At 39.6% G+C, this 19,339-nt stretch overlaps 2 protein-coding genes across 2 annotated transcripts; both read left to right on the forward strand.

Annotated features, from left to right (window-relative positions):
- Positions 1–1,703: 1,703 nt before the first annotated feature.
- Positions 1,704–4,448, forward strand: LOC308306217 (zinc finger protein RFP-like; the record flags this gene model as incomplete). Its single annotated transcript, XM_080751116.1, has 2 exons — positions 1,704–1,752; positions 2,820–4,448. The coding sequence occupies exon 2, from the start codon at positions 2,829–2,831 to the stop codon at positions 4,446–4,448; it is 1,620 nt and encodes a 539-aa protein (XP_080607242.1). The 5' UTR covers positions 1,704–1,752; positions 2,820–2,828.
- Positions 4,449–7,328: 2,880 nt separating this feature from the next.
- LOC308306218 (uncharacterized protein) lies at positions 7,329–16,071 on the forward strand. Its single transcript, XM_080751117.1, has 3 exons — positions 7,329–7,377; positions 8,445–10,055; positions 14,072–16,071. The coding sequence occupies exons 2-3, from the start codon at positions 8,454–8,456 to the stop codon at positions 15,719–15,721; spliced, it is 3,252 nt and encodes a 1,083-aa protein (XP_080607243.1). The 5' UTR covers positions 7,329–7,377; positions 8,445–8,453; the 3' UTR covers positions 15,722–16,071.
- Positions 16,072–19,339: the final 3,268 nt, after the last annotated feature.

Raw genomic sequence — 19,339 nt, forward strand, 5'->3', positions numbered from 1 at the left:
GAGACTAATTGAACACTTCTCTGCAAGTGTCTGAAACTTTAGGGTGGGTCAGCAGAGGTCTTCAGCAGGGGGTGCGGGACTCCTAGGGGGTCCTTACGGCCACCAAAATCTTGTGTGTCATAGGGACTTTTTTCTTATTTTTTTAGATTAACCACCAACCCTCGCATCCCTATATTCTGAAGGAGTGATAGATGATCTACAAGCTCACAACGCAGTGAAGAGGTTTGGTGTATAGGGAAAAAAAGAGCAGACCAAGTATTTAGTGTTAAGTGGTTAAATGTCTGAAAACACACATTTTGATTTAACATGAATCCAATATGTAGTGGGGGTCCTTGCTCCATCTCTCACTAAGGTAAGTGGGGCATTGGCCTGAAAAACATTGAAGACCCCTCGTCTACCCTATAATAGTAAGCACATTGGTGCTTGTTGTCTTTTTTCTTTATTAATGGTGAGCTGTCTGGTTGAGAAGGGCTCCATCTCTAACTCTGCACGGCTGTTAATGTTTGTTGGATCCACACATAGTCTAGTGACTGTGGCTGATGATTGAGATGGATGGGAAATGTTATATGGCAGTGTGCTTCTCAGTTCAAAACAACTGTAAAGGCTGTCGTATGGCGCCCCCTGTTGAATCTTTAGATGTTGTCAACATCAATTACCATCAGAATGTGGATAAGGCAAAGTTTGTGACAACTTTTTGTGTGTAATGCTGCAATTTACAGTGGTGTAAAGTAACTAAGTAGATTTACTTAAGTACTGTACATACATACAATTTTGAGGTATTTGTACTTTACTTGAGTATTTCCAATTTCCAATACTTTTACTTCTACTCCACTACATTTCGGATCCAAATATTGTACTTTTACTCCACTACATTTATTAGAACGTTTTAGTTACTTGTTACTTTGTAGATTTGGATTATTATTACAAAACATACATTACCCACTTCAGCCATACAGTATACATTTCGTCCATTTAAAAATAGACGATCTACAAGGTCACATTGTGTTGCGATGCAACACATTGTGTCAGTTCACTGGTACAAGGTTAACTAAAAGGAGATCCTAGTAAGCATATGGCTTATTTGCACAGGAAACCATTTAAACCATTTTATTAACTGTTAATAAGTGTTTATTAAGGGACCTTTATGTAAAGTGTTACCTTTTAGATGGTCCTGTATATTGATTAAATCCCATTATTGTGTCTCACTCAGAAATGTAAGTACATTTATGTAAAAAATGTAAATTATTTGAAACTCTGCCTTTGTGTTTTCTTCACTGCAGCTCTGTTAAATCATGTTATGTAGGTCTACAGCAGTGCTTATATTAATATGTTTATGTTTCCAAAACACTACACTCCACTGCACTCCTTCCAAAATGGCAGGAATCATTCACCGGTAGGCCAGCTCATTAGACCAGGCTCAGCTGACACCCACAGGTGAGTCCACTCTGCAGGGAAACAGAGACTGAACTCTCAACCCAAGACAAAAGCAACATACAGTGGAAGTGGTAGATAACAATTAAAAGAGAATGGAATGAGACAGACAGACAGACAGACAGACAGACAGACAGACAGACAGACAGACAGACAGAGACTAGTGGAGGATGTGAAGGGTTAACAACTCCAGTACAAGGAGGAGTTTCTCAGTGACGCAAATCTAGTGAAATGAAAGTTAAACAGTAAAACTGAGGCAGTGCTCTGCTCACAACAAGCTCTACAATACATTCGTTCAACACGTCTTTTACTAACAGTGAGGTGAGTAGCCTATAGCAGAGAAGGACTTAATTAATAATGATTCAGTAACTGAGAATAAAGTTGTAACTGTATCCAGAATATAATGTTTGAGTTGGTAGGGTTTCCAGGAAGTGCTGTAGCCTATGTAGGCCGATATATTATCTATCAGTGGTTCTCAACCTTTTCAGGCCGCGACCACCAAAATAATCATATTTGAACTCATGGGACCCCCCAAAATAATCATATTTTAACTGCTCCCTCCCACCCTGACGGGGCACTAAGAGTTGAGGTATTACATTTTGTATAACACGGTTCTATTGTGAAAATAGCCTTAGGCGTTGTGAGCATGTAGATTGCAGGGGTTAAAGTTCTCAGTCCTGGGGACTGATTTCAGTCTTGAGGATTCCATAGAAACTATTTCTGAGAACAGTGCTGATCCGCTAAAAAATGTATAAATAAGGGAGAGGTGTAGCGATGGACACGGCGTGAATGACAAAGTCGTCAAAACTCTAGTCAAGTGATCTCCAATCTAAAAAGCAGTTATAATTTCAAGATATGAGTGTTTGAATTGACCAGACTAGCAATTGAATACAATAGAACTTCAGAAGATACTTCTATAAAATGAAGTATGTATTTGGCACACACACATTTTGTGAAGGCAGTTCAGAACTTCAGTGAAAGGGAAACACCTCAATTATTGGGGTGCGCTGTGCGCCATGTTTCAAGAATTACATTGGGACATGGTCTGAAAATAATATTCAGTCTTGGGATTTATTTTGGCTTTAACCCCTGAGATTGGCTATTTTCACAATTTCTGCCTCTAATCTTTGACAATTTGGCCAATGTTTAATTTGTCATTTTAGAGGTATTAAAGAGTCCTTAAATTATCCCTTTATAAATGTGCGGATACCCTCCATAAACTTAAACATCATGATGGTTTGTTTACTGTTGAGAGAGAAAACAATGTTGCACATTATAGGTTAATCATCTGGGGACGGGGGGTCCCGACCCACAGGTTGAGAACCACTGTTCTAGATTCATAACTATGAAGCTGTGAGAAGTTATAATTATTTTGTCTTTCTTTCCAGTGTGTAGACATGGCCTCTGGCAGCATTCTCCTGTCTGAAGAGCAGTTCCTGTGTTCTATCTGTCTGGATGTGTTCACTGATCCAGTCAGCACTCCATGTGGACACAACTACTGCAAAACCTGCATCACACACTACTGGGACACTAGTGATGTGTGTCAGTGTCCACTGTGTCAAACAGTCTTCTGTAGGAGACCAGACGTCCTTGTCAATACTTTCATTTCTGAGATGACTGATCAGTTCAGGAAATCCAAGCAGATGAACAAAACTTCCAGCACAAACAAAGAACCTGCTGAACCAGATGAAGTGTCCTGTGACGTCTGTACTGAGACCAAGCTCAAAGCCTTGAAGTCCTGTCTGGTGTGTCTGATCTCCTACTGTGAGACTCACCTGGAGCCTCATCAGAGACTTGCAGCTTTAAAACGACACAAACTAATTGACCCTATAAAGAACCTGGAAGACTTTATTTGTAAGAAACATGACAAACCTCTAGAGCTCTTCTGTAAGACTGAAAACATGTGTGTTTGTCAGATCTGCATTAAGTCAGACCACAAGTTACATCAAATTGTATCTCTAAAAGAGGCATATGAAGGAAAGAAGGCTGAGCTGGGAAAGACGGAGGCTGATGTTAAGCAGATGATCCAGGAGAGACAAGTGAAGATTCAAGAGGTCACACACTCAGTAGAACTCAGTAAGAAAGATGCAGACAAAGAGATGGCAAACAGTGTGCAGGTCTTCACTGCTCTGATCAGCTGTATTCAGAAAAGCCAGGCTGAGCTAATTGATGTGATTGAACAGAAGCAGAAAACAACTGAGAAACAGGCTGAAGGCTTCATCAAAGATCTGCATCAAGAAATCATAGAGTTAAAGAAGAGAAGCTCTGAGTTGAAGCAGCTCTCATACACTGAAGACCACCTCCACTTCCTCCAGAACTTCCCATCCATCAACAGCCATCCACCCACCCAGGTCAATGTCCACCAGTATTCATTTGTGGAAACTGTGAGGACAGCTCTGAAGACACTCAGTCAAGAGATGGAGAAGCAGCTGCATGATGCTGAGCTGAGAAGGGTCCAGCAATATGCAGTGGATGTAACTCTGGACCCTAATACAGCACACCCCTATCTTATCATATCTGAGGATAGAAAACAAGTGAGTCATGGAAAAGTAAAGCTTAATCTCCCAAACAACAAAGAGAGATTCTTCTCTGATCGTACACGTGTCTTAGGAAAACAAAGCTTCTCCTCGGGAAGGTTTTACTATGAGGTTCTGGTCAAAGGGAAGGCATATTGGAGTGTAGGAGTTGCCAGAGAGTCCATCAACAGGAAAAAATCGATCAATCTGACTCCCAACAACGGTTACTGGACAATAGATTTGAAGAATGGAAATGAGTACAGGGCTCTTACTGACCCTCCTGTCCTCCTCACTGTAAGAGAGAAGCTCCAGAAGGTGGGAGTGTTTGTGGATTATGAGGAGGGTCTGGTGTCCTTTTATGATATGGAGACCAGAGTTCATCTGTACTCTTTCACTGGCTGCACCTTCACTGACAAACTCTATCCAATCCTTAATCCAAATGTCAGCTATGAGGGAAATGCTGCTCCTCTGATCATCGCTCCCGTCAATCACACAGATTAGACTGTGATTCTATTAATACAACAAATGTGTATTTTGACAGAGGTACCTAGAACCGGTGCGAGGTGACCACAGACCTCCTTTTAGAGGTGGCGACAGATTAATCACTATAGTGGGCCACTGTACATTTTGATACCAATATTTTGTACTTTTTGAGATCTAGACTTTTACTTGTAACAGATTAACCCATTTAGGACAGTTGTACAGTAGCTAGGGGTGTAACGATATAGTAACTGTATCGAAATATCGTTTTTAACTTCAAAAATCAAAGTATATCGAAATGAAAACAGCTAAAATCAAATCGTATCGTTTTATTTTGTATCGTATCGAATCGGCAGTGTAAAGAATCGATTGTATCGATACTTCCTACTTGTGCATTGTATTTAGCATTTTTAAGAAGATACATTTAAAAGGAGGGGTTTAATTACTTTTCCTTTCCATATAGCTACACTGGTCTATCGATAAATGTGTGTAATCTCTGGGTTCATGTCAAGGTGCAGGTTTGTCAATATACAATGTCCATATATTTAGTAGATAATCACTGTGTTTACTTATTTATCCATAATAATACATGTTTCCCTTAAAAACCGTCACTATCCACACCTTTCACACAGATTTAATGTCTTTGCTAAATAGTTACTACAGTATATCGATTTTAAATCATTGAATTGAATCGTATCGTATCGCCATGAATGAACCAATATCGTCCATGTATCGTATCGTCAACCATGTATCGTGATATGTATCGAATCGCTATTAAAATGTATCGTTAAACAGTAGCAGTAGGGCAGAGTGGTGCGGTGTCGGTGTGTGAGAGTCTATTTGCATGAATGAACATCACATCTATCTTCACATGCAACCAAGCAAGTTAGTCTGCAGTTCAGTTCAATAACACAAATTAAATTCCCTACCATTCTATTGAAACACCAATACACACAATAAGATGATGAATTGTACATCTATCTTGTGATTTTATTTGTTTTCTTATTTTATTCATAATATATTTGTGTAACCTTTCTACATTCATGCTTTGAATAAAATATAACAAAAAATAAGATGATGAATGAAAATACAGGACCACAATGGAAACAAGTCCCCAGGACTTTGTGCTGTTTACATTTCTGACTAATAAAGTATTCAATCAATCAATCAATCAATCAAATAACTTAGCTTCTAGAGACTAATTGAACACTTCTCTGCAAGTGTCTGAAACTTTAGGGTGGGTCAGCAGAGGTCTTCAGCAGGGGGTGCGGGACTCCTAGGGGGTCCTTACGGCCACCAAAATCTTGTGTGTCATAGGGACTTTTTTCTTATTTTTTTAGATTAACCACCAACCCTCGCATCCCTATATTCTGAAGGAGTGATAGATGATCTACAAGCTCACAACGCAGTGAAGAGGTTTGGTGTATAGGGAAAAAAAGAGCAGACCAAGTATTTAGTGTTAAGTGGTTAAATGTCTGAAAACACACATTTTGATTTAACATGAATCCAATATGTAGTGGGGGTCCTTGCTCCATCTCTCACTAAGGTAAGTGGGGCATTGGCCTGAAAAACATTGAAGACCCCTCGTCTACCCTATAATAGTAAGCACATTGGTGCTTGTTGTCTTTTTTCTTTATTAATGGTGAGCTGTCTGGTTGAGAAGGGCTCCATCTCTAACTCTGCACGGCTGTTAATGTTTGTTGGATCCACACATAGTCTAGTGACTGTGGCTGATGATTGAGATGGATGGGAAATGTTATATGGCAGTGTGCTTCTCAGTTCAAAACAACTGTAAAGGCTGTCGTATGGCGCCCCCTGTTGAATCTTTAGATGTTGTCAACATCAATTACCATCAGAATGTGGATAAGGCAAAGTTTGTGACAACTTTTTGTGTGTAATGCTGCAATTTACAGTGGTGTAAAGTAACTAAGTAGATTTACTTAAGTACTGTACATACATACAATTTTGAGGTATTTGTACTTTACTTGAGTATTTCCAATTTCCAATACTTTTACTTCTACTCCACTACATTTCGGATCCAAATATTGTACTTTTACTCCACTACATTTATTAGAACATTTTAGTTACTTGTTACTTTGTAGATTTGGATTATTATTACAAAACATACATTACCCACTTCAGCCATACAGTATACATTTCGTCCATTTAAAAATAGACGATCTACAAGGTCACATTGTGTTGCGATGCAACACATTGTGTCAGTTCACTGGTACAAGGTTAACTAAAAGGAGATCCTAGTAAGCATATGGCTTATTTGCACAGGAAACCATTTAAACCATTTTATTAACTGTTAATAAGTGTTTATTAAGGGACCTTTATGTAAAGTGTTACCTTTTAGATGGTCCTGTATATTGATTAAATCCCATTATTGTGTCTCACTCAGAAATGTAAGTACATTTATGTAAAAAATGTAAATTATTTGAAACTCTGCCTTTGTGTTTTCTTCACTGCAGCTCTGTTAAATCATGTTATGTAGGTCTACAGCAGTGCTTATATTAATATGTTTATGTTTCCAAAACACTACACTCCACTGCACTCCTTCCAAAATGGCAGGAATCATTCACCGGTAGGCCAGCTCATTAGACCAGGCTCAGCTGACACCCACAGGTGAGTCCACTCTGCAGGGAAACAGAGACTGAACTCTCAACCCAAGACAAAAGCAACATACAGTGGAAGTGGTAGATAACAATTAAAAGAGAATGGAATGAGACAGACAGACAGACAGACAGACAGACAGACAGACAGACAGACAGACAGACAGACAGAGACTAGTGGAGGATGTGAAGGGTTAACAACTCCAGTACAAGGAGGAGTTTCTCAGTGACGCAAATCTAGTGAAATGAAAGTTAAACAGTAAAACTGAGGCAGTGCTCTGCTCACAACAAGCTCTACAATACATTCGTTCAACACGTCTTTTACTAACAGTGAGGTGAGTAGCCTATAGCAGAGAAGGACTTAATTAATAATGATTCAGTAACTGAGAATAAAGTTGTAACTGTATCCAGAATATAATGTTTGAGTTGGTAGGGTTTCCAGGAAGTGCTGTAGCCTATGTAGGCCGATATATTATCTATCAGTGGTTCTCAACCTTTTCAGGCCGCGACCACCAAAATAATCATATTTGAACTCATGGGACCCCCCAAAATAATCATATTTTAACTGCTCCCTCCCACCCTGACGGGGCACTAAGAGTTGAGGTATTACATTTTGTATAACACGGTTCTATTGTGAAAATAGCCTTAGGCGTTGTGAGCATGTAGATTGCAGGGGTTAAAGTTCTCAGTCCTGGGGACTGATTTCAGTCTTGAGGATTCCATAGAAACTATTTCTGAGAACAGTGCTGATCCGCTAAAAAATGTATAAATAAGGGAGAGGTGTAGCGATGGACACGGCGTGAATGACAAAGTCGTCAAAACTCTAGTCAAGTGATCTCCAATCTAAAAAGCAGTTATAATTTCAAGATATGAGTGTTTGAATTGACCAGACTAGCAATTGAATACAATAGAACTTCAGAAGATACTTCTATAAAATGAAGTATGTATTTGGCACACACACATTTTGTGAAGGCAGTTCAGAACTTCAGTGAAAGGGAAACACCTCAATTATTGGGGTGCGCTGTGCGCCATGTTTCAAGAATTACATTGGGACATGGTCTGAAAATAATATTCAGTCTTGGGATTTATTTTGGCTTTAACCCCTGAGATTGGCTATTTTCACAATTTCTGCCTCTAATCTTTGACAATTTGGCCAATGTTTAATTTGTCATTTTAGAGGTATTAAAGAGTCCTTAAATTATCCCTTTATAAATGTGCGGATACCCTCCATACACTTAAACATCATGATGGTTTGTTTACTGTTGAGAGAGAAAACAATGTTGCACATTATAGGTTAATCATCTGGGGACGGGGGGTCCCGACCCACAGGTTGAGAACCACTGTTCTAGATTCATAACTATGAAGCTGTGAGAAGTTATAATTATTTTGTCTTTCTTTCCAGTGTGTAGACATGGCCTCTGGCAGCATTCTCCTGTCTGAAGAGCAGTTCCTGTGTTCTATCTGTCTGGATGTGTTCACTGATCCAGTCAGCACTCCATGTGGACACAACTACTGCAAAACCTGCATCACACACTACTGGGACACTAGTGATGTGTGTCAGTGTCCACTGTGTCAAACAGTCTTCTGTAGGAGACCAGACGTCCTTGTCAATACTTTCATTTCTGAGATGACTGATCAGTTCAGGAAATCCAAGCAGATGAACAAAACTTCCAGCACAAACAAAGAACCTGCTGAACCAGATGAAGTGTCCTGTGACGTCTGTACTGAGACCAAGCTCAAAGCCTTGAAGTCCTGTCTGGTGTGTCTGATCTCCTACTGTGAGACTCACCTGGAGCCTCATCAGAGACTTGCAGCTTTAAAACGACACAAACTAATTGACCCTATAAAGAACCTGGAAGACTTTATTTGTAAGAAACATGACAAACCTCTAGAGCTCTTCTGTAAGACTGAAAACATGTGTGTTTGTCAGATCTGCATTAAGTCAGACCACAAGTTACATCAAATTGTATCTCTAAAAGAGGCATATGAAGGAAAGAAGGCTGAGCTGGGAAAGACGGAGGCTGATGTTAAGCAGATGATCCAGGAGAGACAAGTGAAGATTCAAGAGGTCACACACTCAGTAGAACTCAGTAAGAAAGATGCAGACAAAGAGATGGCAAACAGTGTGCAGGTCTTCACTGCTCTGATCAGCTGTATTCAGAAAAGCCAGGCTGAGCTAATTGATGTGATTGAACAGAAGCAGAAAACAACTGAGAAACAGGCTGAAGGTTTCATCAAAGATCTGCATCAAGAAATCATAGAGTTAAAGAAGAGAAGCTCTGAGTTGAAGCAGCTCTCATACACTGAAGACCACCTCCACTTCCTCCAGAACTTCCCATCCATCAACAGCCATCCACCCACCCAGGTCAATGTCCACCAGTATTCATTTGTGGAAACTGTGAGGACAGCTCTGAAGACACTCAGTCAAGAGATGGAGAAGCAGCTGCATGATGCTGAGCTGAGAAGGGTCCAGCAATATGCAGTGGATGTAACTCTGGACCCTAATACAGCACACCCCTATCTTATCATATCTGAGGATAGAAAACAAGTGAGTCATGGAAAAGTAAAGCTTAATCTCCCAAACAACAAAGAGAGATTCTTCTCTGATCGTACACGTGTCTTAGGAAAACAAAGCTTCTCCTCGGGAAGGTTTTACTATGAGGTTCTGGTCAAAGGGAAGGCATATTGGAGTGTAGGAGTTGCCAGAGAGTCCATCAACAGGAAAAAATCGATCAATCTGACTCCCAACAACGGTTACTGGACAATAGATTTGAAGAATGGAAATGAGTACAGGGCTCTTACTGACCCTCCTGTCCTCCTCACTGTAAGAGAGAAGCTCCAGAAGGTGGGAGTGTTTGTGGATTATGAGGAGGGTCTGGTGTCCTTTTATGATGTGGAGACCAGAGTTCATCTGTACTCTTTCACTGGCTGCACCTTCACTGACAAACTCTATCCAATCCTTAATCCAAATGTCAGCTATGAGGGAAATGCTGCTCCTCTGATCATCGCTCCCGTCAATCACACAGATTAGACTATGTGATTCTATTAATACAACAAATGTGTATTTTGACAGAGGTACCTAGAACCGGTGCGAGGTGACCACAGACCTCCTTTTAGAGGTGGCGACAGATTAATCACTATAGTGGGCCACTGTACATTTTGATACCAATATTTTGTACTTTTTGAGATCTAGACTTTTACTTGTAACAGATTAACCCATTTAGGACAGTTGTACAGTAGCTAGGGGTGTAACGATATAGTAACTGTATCGAAATATCGTTTTTAACTTCAAAAATCAAAGTATATCGAAATGAAAACAGCTAAAATCAAATCGTATCGTTTTATTTTGTATCGTATCGAATCGGCAGTGTAAAGAATCGATTGTATCGATACTTCCTACTTGTGCATTGTATTTAGCATTTTTAAGAAGATACATTTAAAAGGAGGGGTTTAATTACTTTTCCTTTCCATATAGCTACACTGGTCTATCGATAAATGTGTGTAATCTCTGGGTTCATGTCAAGGTGCAGGTTTGTCAATATACAATGTCCATATATTTAGTAGATAATCACTGTGTTTACTTATTTATCCATAATAATACATGTTTCCCTTAAAAACCGTCACTATCCACACCTTTCACACAGATTTAATGTCTTTGCTAAATAGTTACTACAGTATATCGATTTTAAATCATTGAATTGAATCGTATCGTATCGCCATGAATGAACCAATATCGTCCATGTATCGTATCGTCAACCATGTATCGTGATATGTATCGAATCGCTATTAAAATGTATCGTTAAACAGTAGCAGTAGGGCAGAGTGGTGCGGTGTCGGTGTGTGAGAGTCTATTTGCATGAATGAACATCACATCTATCTTCACATGCAACCAAGCAAGTTAGTCTGCAGTTCAGTTCAATAACACAAATTAAATTCCCTACCATTCTATTGAAACACCAATACACACAATAAGATGATGAATTGTACATCTATCTTGTGATTTTATTTGTTTTCTTATTTTATTCATAATATATTTGTGTAACCTTTCTACATTCATGCTTTGAATAAAATATAACAAAAAATAAGATGATGAATGAAAATACAGGACCACAATGGAAACAAGTCCCCAGGACTTTGTGCTGTTTACATTTCTGACTAATAAAGTATTCAATCAATCAATCAATCAATCAAATAACTTAGCTTCTAGAGACTAATTGAACACTTCTCTGCAAGTGTCTGAAACTTTAGGGTGGGTCAGCAGAGGTCTTCAGCAGGGGGTGCGGGACTCCTAGGGGGTCCTTACGGCCACCAAAATCTTGTGTGTCATAGGGACTTTTTTCTTATTTTTTTAGATTAACCACCAACCCTCGCATCCCTATATTCTGAAGGAGTGATAGATGATCTACAAGCTCACAACGCAGTGAAGAGGTTTGGTGTATAGGGAAAAAAAGAGCAGACCAAGTATTTAGTGTTAAGTGGTTAAATGTCTGAAAACACACATTTTGATTTAACATGAATCCAATATGTAGTGGGGGTCCTTGCTCCATCTCTCACTAAGGTAAGTGGGGCATTGGCCTGAAAAACATTGAAGACCCCTCGTCTACCCTATAATAGTAAGCACATTGGTGCTTGTTGTCTTTTTTCTTTATTAATGGTGAGCTGTCTGGTTGAGAAGGGCTCCATCTCTAACTCTGCACGGCTGTTAATGTTTGTTGGATCCACACATAGTCTAGTGACTGTGGCTGATGATTGAGATGGATGGGAAATGTTATATGGCAGTGTGCTTCTCAGTTCAAAACAACTGTAAAGGCTGTCGTATGGCGCCCCCTGTTGAATCTTTAGATGTTGTCAACATCAATTACCATCAGAATGTGGATAAGGCAAAGTTTGTGACAACTTTTTGTGTGTAATGCTGCAATTTACAGTGGTGTAAAGTAACTAAGTAGATTTACTTAAGTACTGTACATACATACAATTTTGAGGTATTTGTACTTTACTTGAGTATTTCCAATTTCCAATACTTTTACTTCTACTCCACTACATTTCGGATCCAAATATTGTACTTTTACTCCACTACATTTATTAGAACATTTTAGTTACTTGTTACTTTGTAGATTTGGATTATTATTACAAAACATACATTACCCACTTCAGCCATACAGTATACATTTCGTCCATTTAAAAATAGACGATCTACAAGGTCACATTGTGTTGCGATGCAACACATTGTGTCAGTTCACTGGTACAAGGTTAACTAAAAGGAGATCCTAGTAAGCATATGGCTTATTTGCACAGGAAACCATTTAAACCATTTTATTAACTGTTAATAAGTGTTTATTAAGGGACCTTTATGTAAAGTGTTACCTTTTAGATGGTCCTGTATATTGATTAAATCCCATTATTGTGTCTCACTCAGAAATGTAAGTACATTTATGTAAAAAATGTAAATTATTTGAAACTCTGCCTTTGTGTTTTCTTCACTGCAGCTCTGTTAAATCATGTTATGTAGGTCTACAGCAGTGCTTATATTAATATGTTTATGTTTCCAAAACACTACACTCCACTGCACTCCTTCCAAAATGGCAGGAATCATTCACCGGTAGGCCAGCTCATTAGACCAGGCTCAGCTGACACCCACAGGTGAGTCCACTCTGCAGGGAAACAGAGACTGAACTCTCAACCCAAGACAAAAGCAACATACAGTGGAAGTGGTAGATAACAATTAAAAGAGAATGGAATGAGACAGACAGACAGACAGACAGACAGACAGACAGACAGACAGACAGACAGACAGACAGAGACTAGTGGAGGATGTGAAGGGTTAACAACTCCAGTACAAGGAGGAGTTTCTCAGTGACGCAAATCTAGTGAAATGAAAGTTAAACAGTAAAACTGAGGCAGTGCTCTGCTCACAACAAGCTCTACAATACATTCGTTCAACACGTCTTTTACTAACAGTGAGGTGAGTAGCCTATAGCAGAGAAGGACTTAATTAATAATGATTCAGTAACTGAGAATAAAGTTGTAACTGTATCCAGAATATAATGTTTGAGTTGGTAGGGTTTCCAGGAAGTGCTGTAGCCTATGTAGGCCGATATATTATCTATCAGTGGTTCTCAACCTTTTCAGGCCGCGACCACCAAAATAATCATATTTGAACTCATGGGACCCCCCAAAATAATCATATTTTAACTGCTCCCTCCCACCCTGACGGGGCACTAAGAGTTGAGGTATTACATTTTGTATAACACGGTTCTATTGTGAAAATAGCCTTAGGCGTTGTGAGCATGTAGATTGCAGGGGTTAAAGTTCTCAGTCCTGGGGACTGATTTCAGTCTTGAGGATTCCATAGAAACTATTTCTGAGAACAGTGCTGATCCGCTAAAAAATGTATAAATAAGGGAGAGGTGTAGCGATGGACACGGCGTGAATGACAAAGTCGTCAAAACTCTAGTCAAGTGATCTCCAATCTAAAAAGCAGTTATAATTTCAAGATATGAGTGTTTGAATTGACCAGACTAGCAATTGAATACAATAGAACTTCAGAAGATACTTCTATAAAATGAAGTATGTATTTGGCACACACACATTTTGTGAAGGCAGTTCAGAACTTCAGTGAAAGGGAAACACCTCAATTATTGGGGTGCGCTGTGCGCCATGTTTCAAGAATTACATTGGGACATGGTCTGAAAATAATATTCAGTCTTGGGATTTATTTTGGCTTTAACCCCTGAGATTGGCTATTTTCACAATTTCTGCCTATAATCTTTGACAATTTGGCCAATGTTTAATTTGTCATTTTAGAGGTATTAAAGAGTCCTTAAATTATCCCTTTATAAATGTGCGGATACCCTCCATACACTTAAACATCATGATGGTTTGTTTACTGTTGAGAGAGAAAACAATGTTGCACATTATAGGTTAATCATCTGGGGACGGGGGGTCCCGACCCACAGGTTGAGAACCACTGTTCTAGATTCATAACTATGAAGCTGTGAGAAGTTATTATTATTTTGTCTTTCTTTCCAGTGTGTAGACATGGCCTCTGCCAGCATTCTCCTTTCTGAAGAGCAGTTCCTGTGTTCTATCTGTCTGGATGTGTTCACTGATCCAGTCGGCACTCCATGTGGACACAACTACTGCAAAACCTGCATCACACATTACTGGGACACTAGTGATGTGTGTCAGTGTCCACTGTGTCAAACAATCTTCTGTAGGAGACCAGACGTCTTTGTCAATACTTTCATTTCTGAGATGACTGATCAGTTCAGGAAATCCAAGCAGATGAACAAAACTCCCAGCACAAACCAAGAACCTGCTGAACCAGATGAAGTGTCCTGTGACGTCTGTACTGAGACCAAGCTCAAAGCCTTGAAGTCCTGTCTGGTGTGTCTGATCTCCTACTGTGAGACTCACCTGGAGCCTCACGAGAGACTCGCAGCTTTAAAACGACACAAACTAATCGACCCTATAAAGAACCTGGAAGACTTTATTTGTAAGAAACATGACAAACCTCTAGAGCTCTTCTGTATGACTGAAAACATGTGTGTTTGTCAGATCTGCATTAAGTCTGACCACAAGTTACATCAAATTGTATCTCTGAAAGAAGCATATGAAGGAAAGAAGGCTGAGCTGGGAAAGACGGAGGCTGATGTTAAGCAGATGATCCAGGAGAGACAAGTGAAGATTCAAGAGGTCACACGCTCGGTAGAACTCAGTAAGAAAGATGCAGACAGAGAGATAGCAAACAGTGTGCAGGTCTTCACTGCTCTGATCAGCTGTATTCAGAAAAGCCAGGCTGAGCTAATTGATGTGATTGAACAGAAGCAGAAAACAACTGAGAAACAGGCTGAAGGCTTCATCAAAGATCTGCATCAAGAAATCATAGAGTTAAAGAAGAGAAGCTCTGAGTTGAAGCAGCTCTCACACACTGAAGACCACCTCCACTTCCTCCAGAACTTCCCATCCATCAACACCCATCCACCCACCCAGGTCAATGTCCACCAGTATTCATTTGTGGAAACTGTGAAGACAGCTCTGAAGACACTCAGTCAAGAGATGGAGAAGAAGCTGCGTGATGCTGAGCTGAGAAGGGTCCAGCAATATGCAGTGGATGTAACTCTGGACCCTGATACAGCACACTCCTTGCTTATCCTATCTGAGGATGGAAAACAAGTGAGTCGTGGAAAAGTAAAGCTTAATCTCCCAAACAACAAAGAGAGATTCTTCTCTGATCGTTCACGTGTCTTAGGAAAACAAGGCTTCTCCTCAGGAAGGTTTTACTATGAGGTTCAGGTTAAAGGGAAGACATATTGGAGTGTAGGAGTTGCCAGAGAGTCCATCAACAGGAAACAATCGATCAATCTGAGTCCCAACAACGGTTACTGGACTATAGGGTATAAGGATTTGCAGGATGGAAATGAGTACAGTGCTCTTACTGACCCTCCTCCTGTCCTCCTCACTGTAAGAGAGAAGCTCCAGAAAGTGGGAGTGTTTGTGGATTATGAGGAGGGTCTGGTGTCCTTTTATGATGTGGAGACCAGAGTTCATCTGTACTCTTTCACTGGCTGCACCTTCACTGACAAACTCTATCCAATCCTTAATCCAAGTATCAGTTATGAGAGTTATGAGAGAAATACTGCTCCTCTGATCATCACTCCCGTCAATCATACAGATTAGACTATGTGATTCAGTTAAGAGAACAAATGTGAATTTTGACAGAGGTACCTAGAACCGGTGTGAGGCTACCACGGACCTCCTTTTAGAGGTGGTGACGGAATCACTAGTGTACATTTTGATACCAATATTTTGTACTTTTACTCAAGTACATTTTGAAATCCAGAGTTTTACTTGTAATGGATTAATTCTTATTTGATACTTTTACTTAAGTAAAAAAAAAAAAAAACTTTTTCCACCACTGGCAAATTACCAGCATCTCTGCTGTTTTGAATTGTACCCTGTCTGTGTATGCCACAGCCATTTAGGGACAAATCCTTCACTGGGTCAGTGTGTAAATGACTGTTGGTGGAGCCACACTGCCCCTAGCCTCGGAAACCCAGGCTTCATTTGCACTGCCCCCTATCCTGCTATTTGGGGAAGACGCCCTTTTAACCCATTTAGGCCGAGAATTATTTAATGCTTTAAATATTGAATAATGGCAGATATACAAGCTCACTGCGGAACTGAGTTGCAAATTTGTAACTCAAATATTGGCTTCTGGGTGGTTCCTGGAACAACATATTTTGAGATGGGGGGTGAATGTCTCCTAAGAAAGATAGGAGACATTCATAAAATCAGGTCAAAAATATTCAAAGACTTGCACAAACGATTTTTCAAAAAAGGCAGATCTACAAGCTCACAGCGCAGCACCGAGTGCTGCACTGTGAGCTTGTATATCTGCTATTTTTTAATAGTTACAGCATAAAATAAGGGTTAAAGTGGTTAAAATCTAAAGTGACACAGATTTGCATTTAGGCCCAAATAATGTTGCTCTTGAACACAACATGTAGTATCCAAATTTGACCTCAAGAGGGAAGCATCTCCACACGCAATGCAAGAGTTCAGCTGTCTCTGTAGTTCCACAAGAGATGGAGACAAACACCAATGTAAAATCCTCTACACACAGGTCCAGTTTAGCAGACAGTATCATTAAGCTTCTTGAGTTTATGGCCATCACCATGAATGTAATTACAAAACCATCTGTATCTGTGGTCGTTTAAAGGGAAATTGTGGTAGAGTGACTTATAGAAAAACCTTATGAAAGGAGGTTAATAATGACATTGGCTGCATTTCGATACGCTCTAGAATGATTTCCCTTGAAACTATCCCACTGTCGTGTTTTTGTAAATGTATAACTTTTGATTTTGTGAAAAAGAGAAAAAAAAGAGCATGCATTGTTGCATTTATCTCTGACTTAATGTAATTTGCTCGATTAAAAAACATTTGAAACAAACTATCCCACTGTCTCTTATTGTTGTCATAAAGCAAGGAATGCGATTTCACCAATACAACTCACAATTATTATTATTCATTATTATGAATCACAATTATTTTCTTTTGAGCTGAGGTCTGTGTTTGCAACAGTCGTCCTATCTCCAACATATCCATCAAATCTTTCTTCTTGGAGAGGAACTTTCTAATAAACGAGACAGAAACTGGGTCCTCTCTGAGATCCACAGTGATTGTGGCAGTTGTTATTGACACATTAAGCCTGATTTATACTCCTTTGTATGACGGAGTATAAATTAAGCATTATCTGCCATCACTTCCCCCATTTTTCAGAATCTGATAGACTGAGCTGTTTTTCCCTAATGCAGCTTTTCTGTGGCGATCCAGGCCGCAGGGTAATTGTCCGGGCCGCCCCAGGAGTCGCTCTGTCTGACTATAATTCTATAATATCGGGGTTGGCTATGACAATAATCCTTGGGCCCATCTTGCATCGCCAAAACTGTTTTACAAACTGAAACCGTAACTGTATGGATGTGAATCCGAGGGTGAGAAATGAGTAAAATGCTTTCAGACTTTGAAGGCTGCATCAGCAAAGCCTGTCTGCAATCTTTGAATGTGTTGAGAATATTTGGAAGGGTTTCATTCCAGTGTTTCCCATTTAGAAACAAAACAACTGATTATATCATCTTTAATTGTTTAGATTTAGTATAGGCAAGGTGAATTATCACTTCAATAGCTATTAGGTCCGGGTACTAACGTATAATTTGTTTTTCTCTTCAAAATAAAACTCGAAAAAGGCCAAATTCCCATTTTTAACTTTAAAATGTAAAATGAAAAACCAAAAACAGGACCATAGACCGTTTTTCTAAATGTCTGTAAACATTGGAAATCAGGTGGAACAAAGTTGAAAAACGCTCTGTTTTCCTTTAAAGCCATTTGTGTTTTCTTAATTTCCCTTCAAAAACAGAAAACAGAAAACAGAACACTGACCCCCGTGTTCCGTTGTTATATTATCCATCTGCACTCAAAGTCAAGTGCAACAGACGGCTTGTTCCATAGTTCGCTTTGATTCACCGTCATTGTCAATGAAACCAACCAAAAGGACGTGGCGGAGGACCTTCAAAATAAAAGTCACACCAGCTGAGCTACCAGTCCAAGCGCCAATGACTTTTGCTGCGTGTCTCTCTCCCATTTTCTGTCAGTCTACTCTCCTATCAATAAAGCTATAAAAGCCCCCAAATAAATTAAAATAAAAGTCACATGTTTGAGGATTTTACTGTCAGGATACTTTGCCAATTAATTGGTTGCCTGTAGCTTCAGATGAAACAAACGTGTTTATGTGATATATTGCTATATAGTTATATTATTTTAAGAGCCATATTAATTAATAATTAGGTGGGGAATTGTAGGCTTAACCTATTGCATTATGCCAGTGGTTCTCAACCTGTGGGTCGAGACCCCCTGGGAGGGGGGGGGCAAATTATTTTGGGGGGTCCCCAGATGATTAACCTAATTGTTTTTCTCTCTCAACAAACCAACATAAAGTTTAAGTGTGAAGCGAGTTTATAAAATGACAATTTAAGGACTTTCTAATACCTCTAAAATGACAAATTAAACATTGGCCAAACTGTCAAATATTAGAAAATTAGAAATTGTGAATATAGCCGATTTACATGCTCACTGAGCATGTAGATCTGCTATTTTCACAATAGAACTGTGTTATACAAAATGTAATGCTTCAACTCTTAGTGCTCGTCAGGGTGGGGGGGTCCCCAGTGAAAATATGATTATTTTGGGGGTTGTGGCCTGAAAAGGTTGAGAACCACTTAATTATGCAATATAGGCCTACCTTTCCCCTTTTAATTGCTCTCCTTTTTGGGTAGGTAGGTCATATGCAATTTACTCATGACCTACCTACTCAAAGACATCTAGTAAAAGTCAGCAGCAAAGGCTCCCATAACCCACCTTAAAGGTCATATTTGCCATGTTTATGTATAGGCTATATAAGACACCCTAAGGGCGAAAAGCGCCCTCGCCCTAAAGGGTGAGGTCGCACAAAACGGAATTCATTGCAAGTGTGATTCGAGTTGCGGTTGGTTGTTTAAGTTGGACAAAATGTGGACAAAATATTTTCCAAAATGTGGATATGATGTCCATATATCAGGGATCTCCATATATGGGCAGGTCAGCTATAGACATTGAGGCATTTGTAAATGAATTCTGTCTTGGCCATATGGAGCTTCCATATATGGGCATTGCCAAATATGGGTCAACAATGTGATGTCACAACAGGTCAGCTATAGACATTGAGACGTTAAGCTGCCTTATGCACACAAACACACACACACA

The sequence above is a fragment of the Nannobrachium achirus genome (assembly GCF_963921795.1).
Source record: "Nannobrachium achirus genome assembly, chromosome: 20".
Lineage (NCBI taxonomy): Eukaryota > Metazoa > Chordata > Actinopteri > Myctophiformes > Myctophidae > Nannobrachium > Nannobrachium achirus.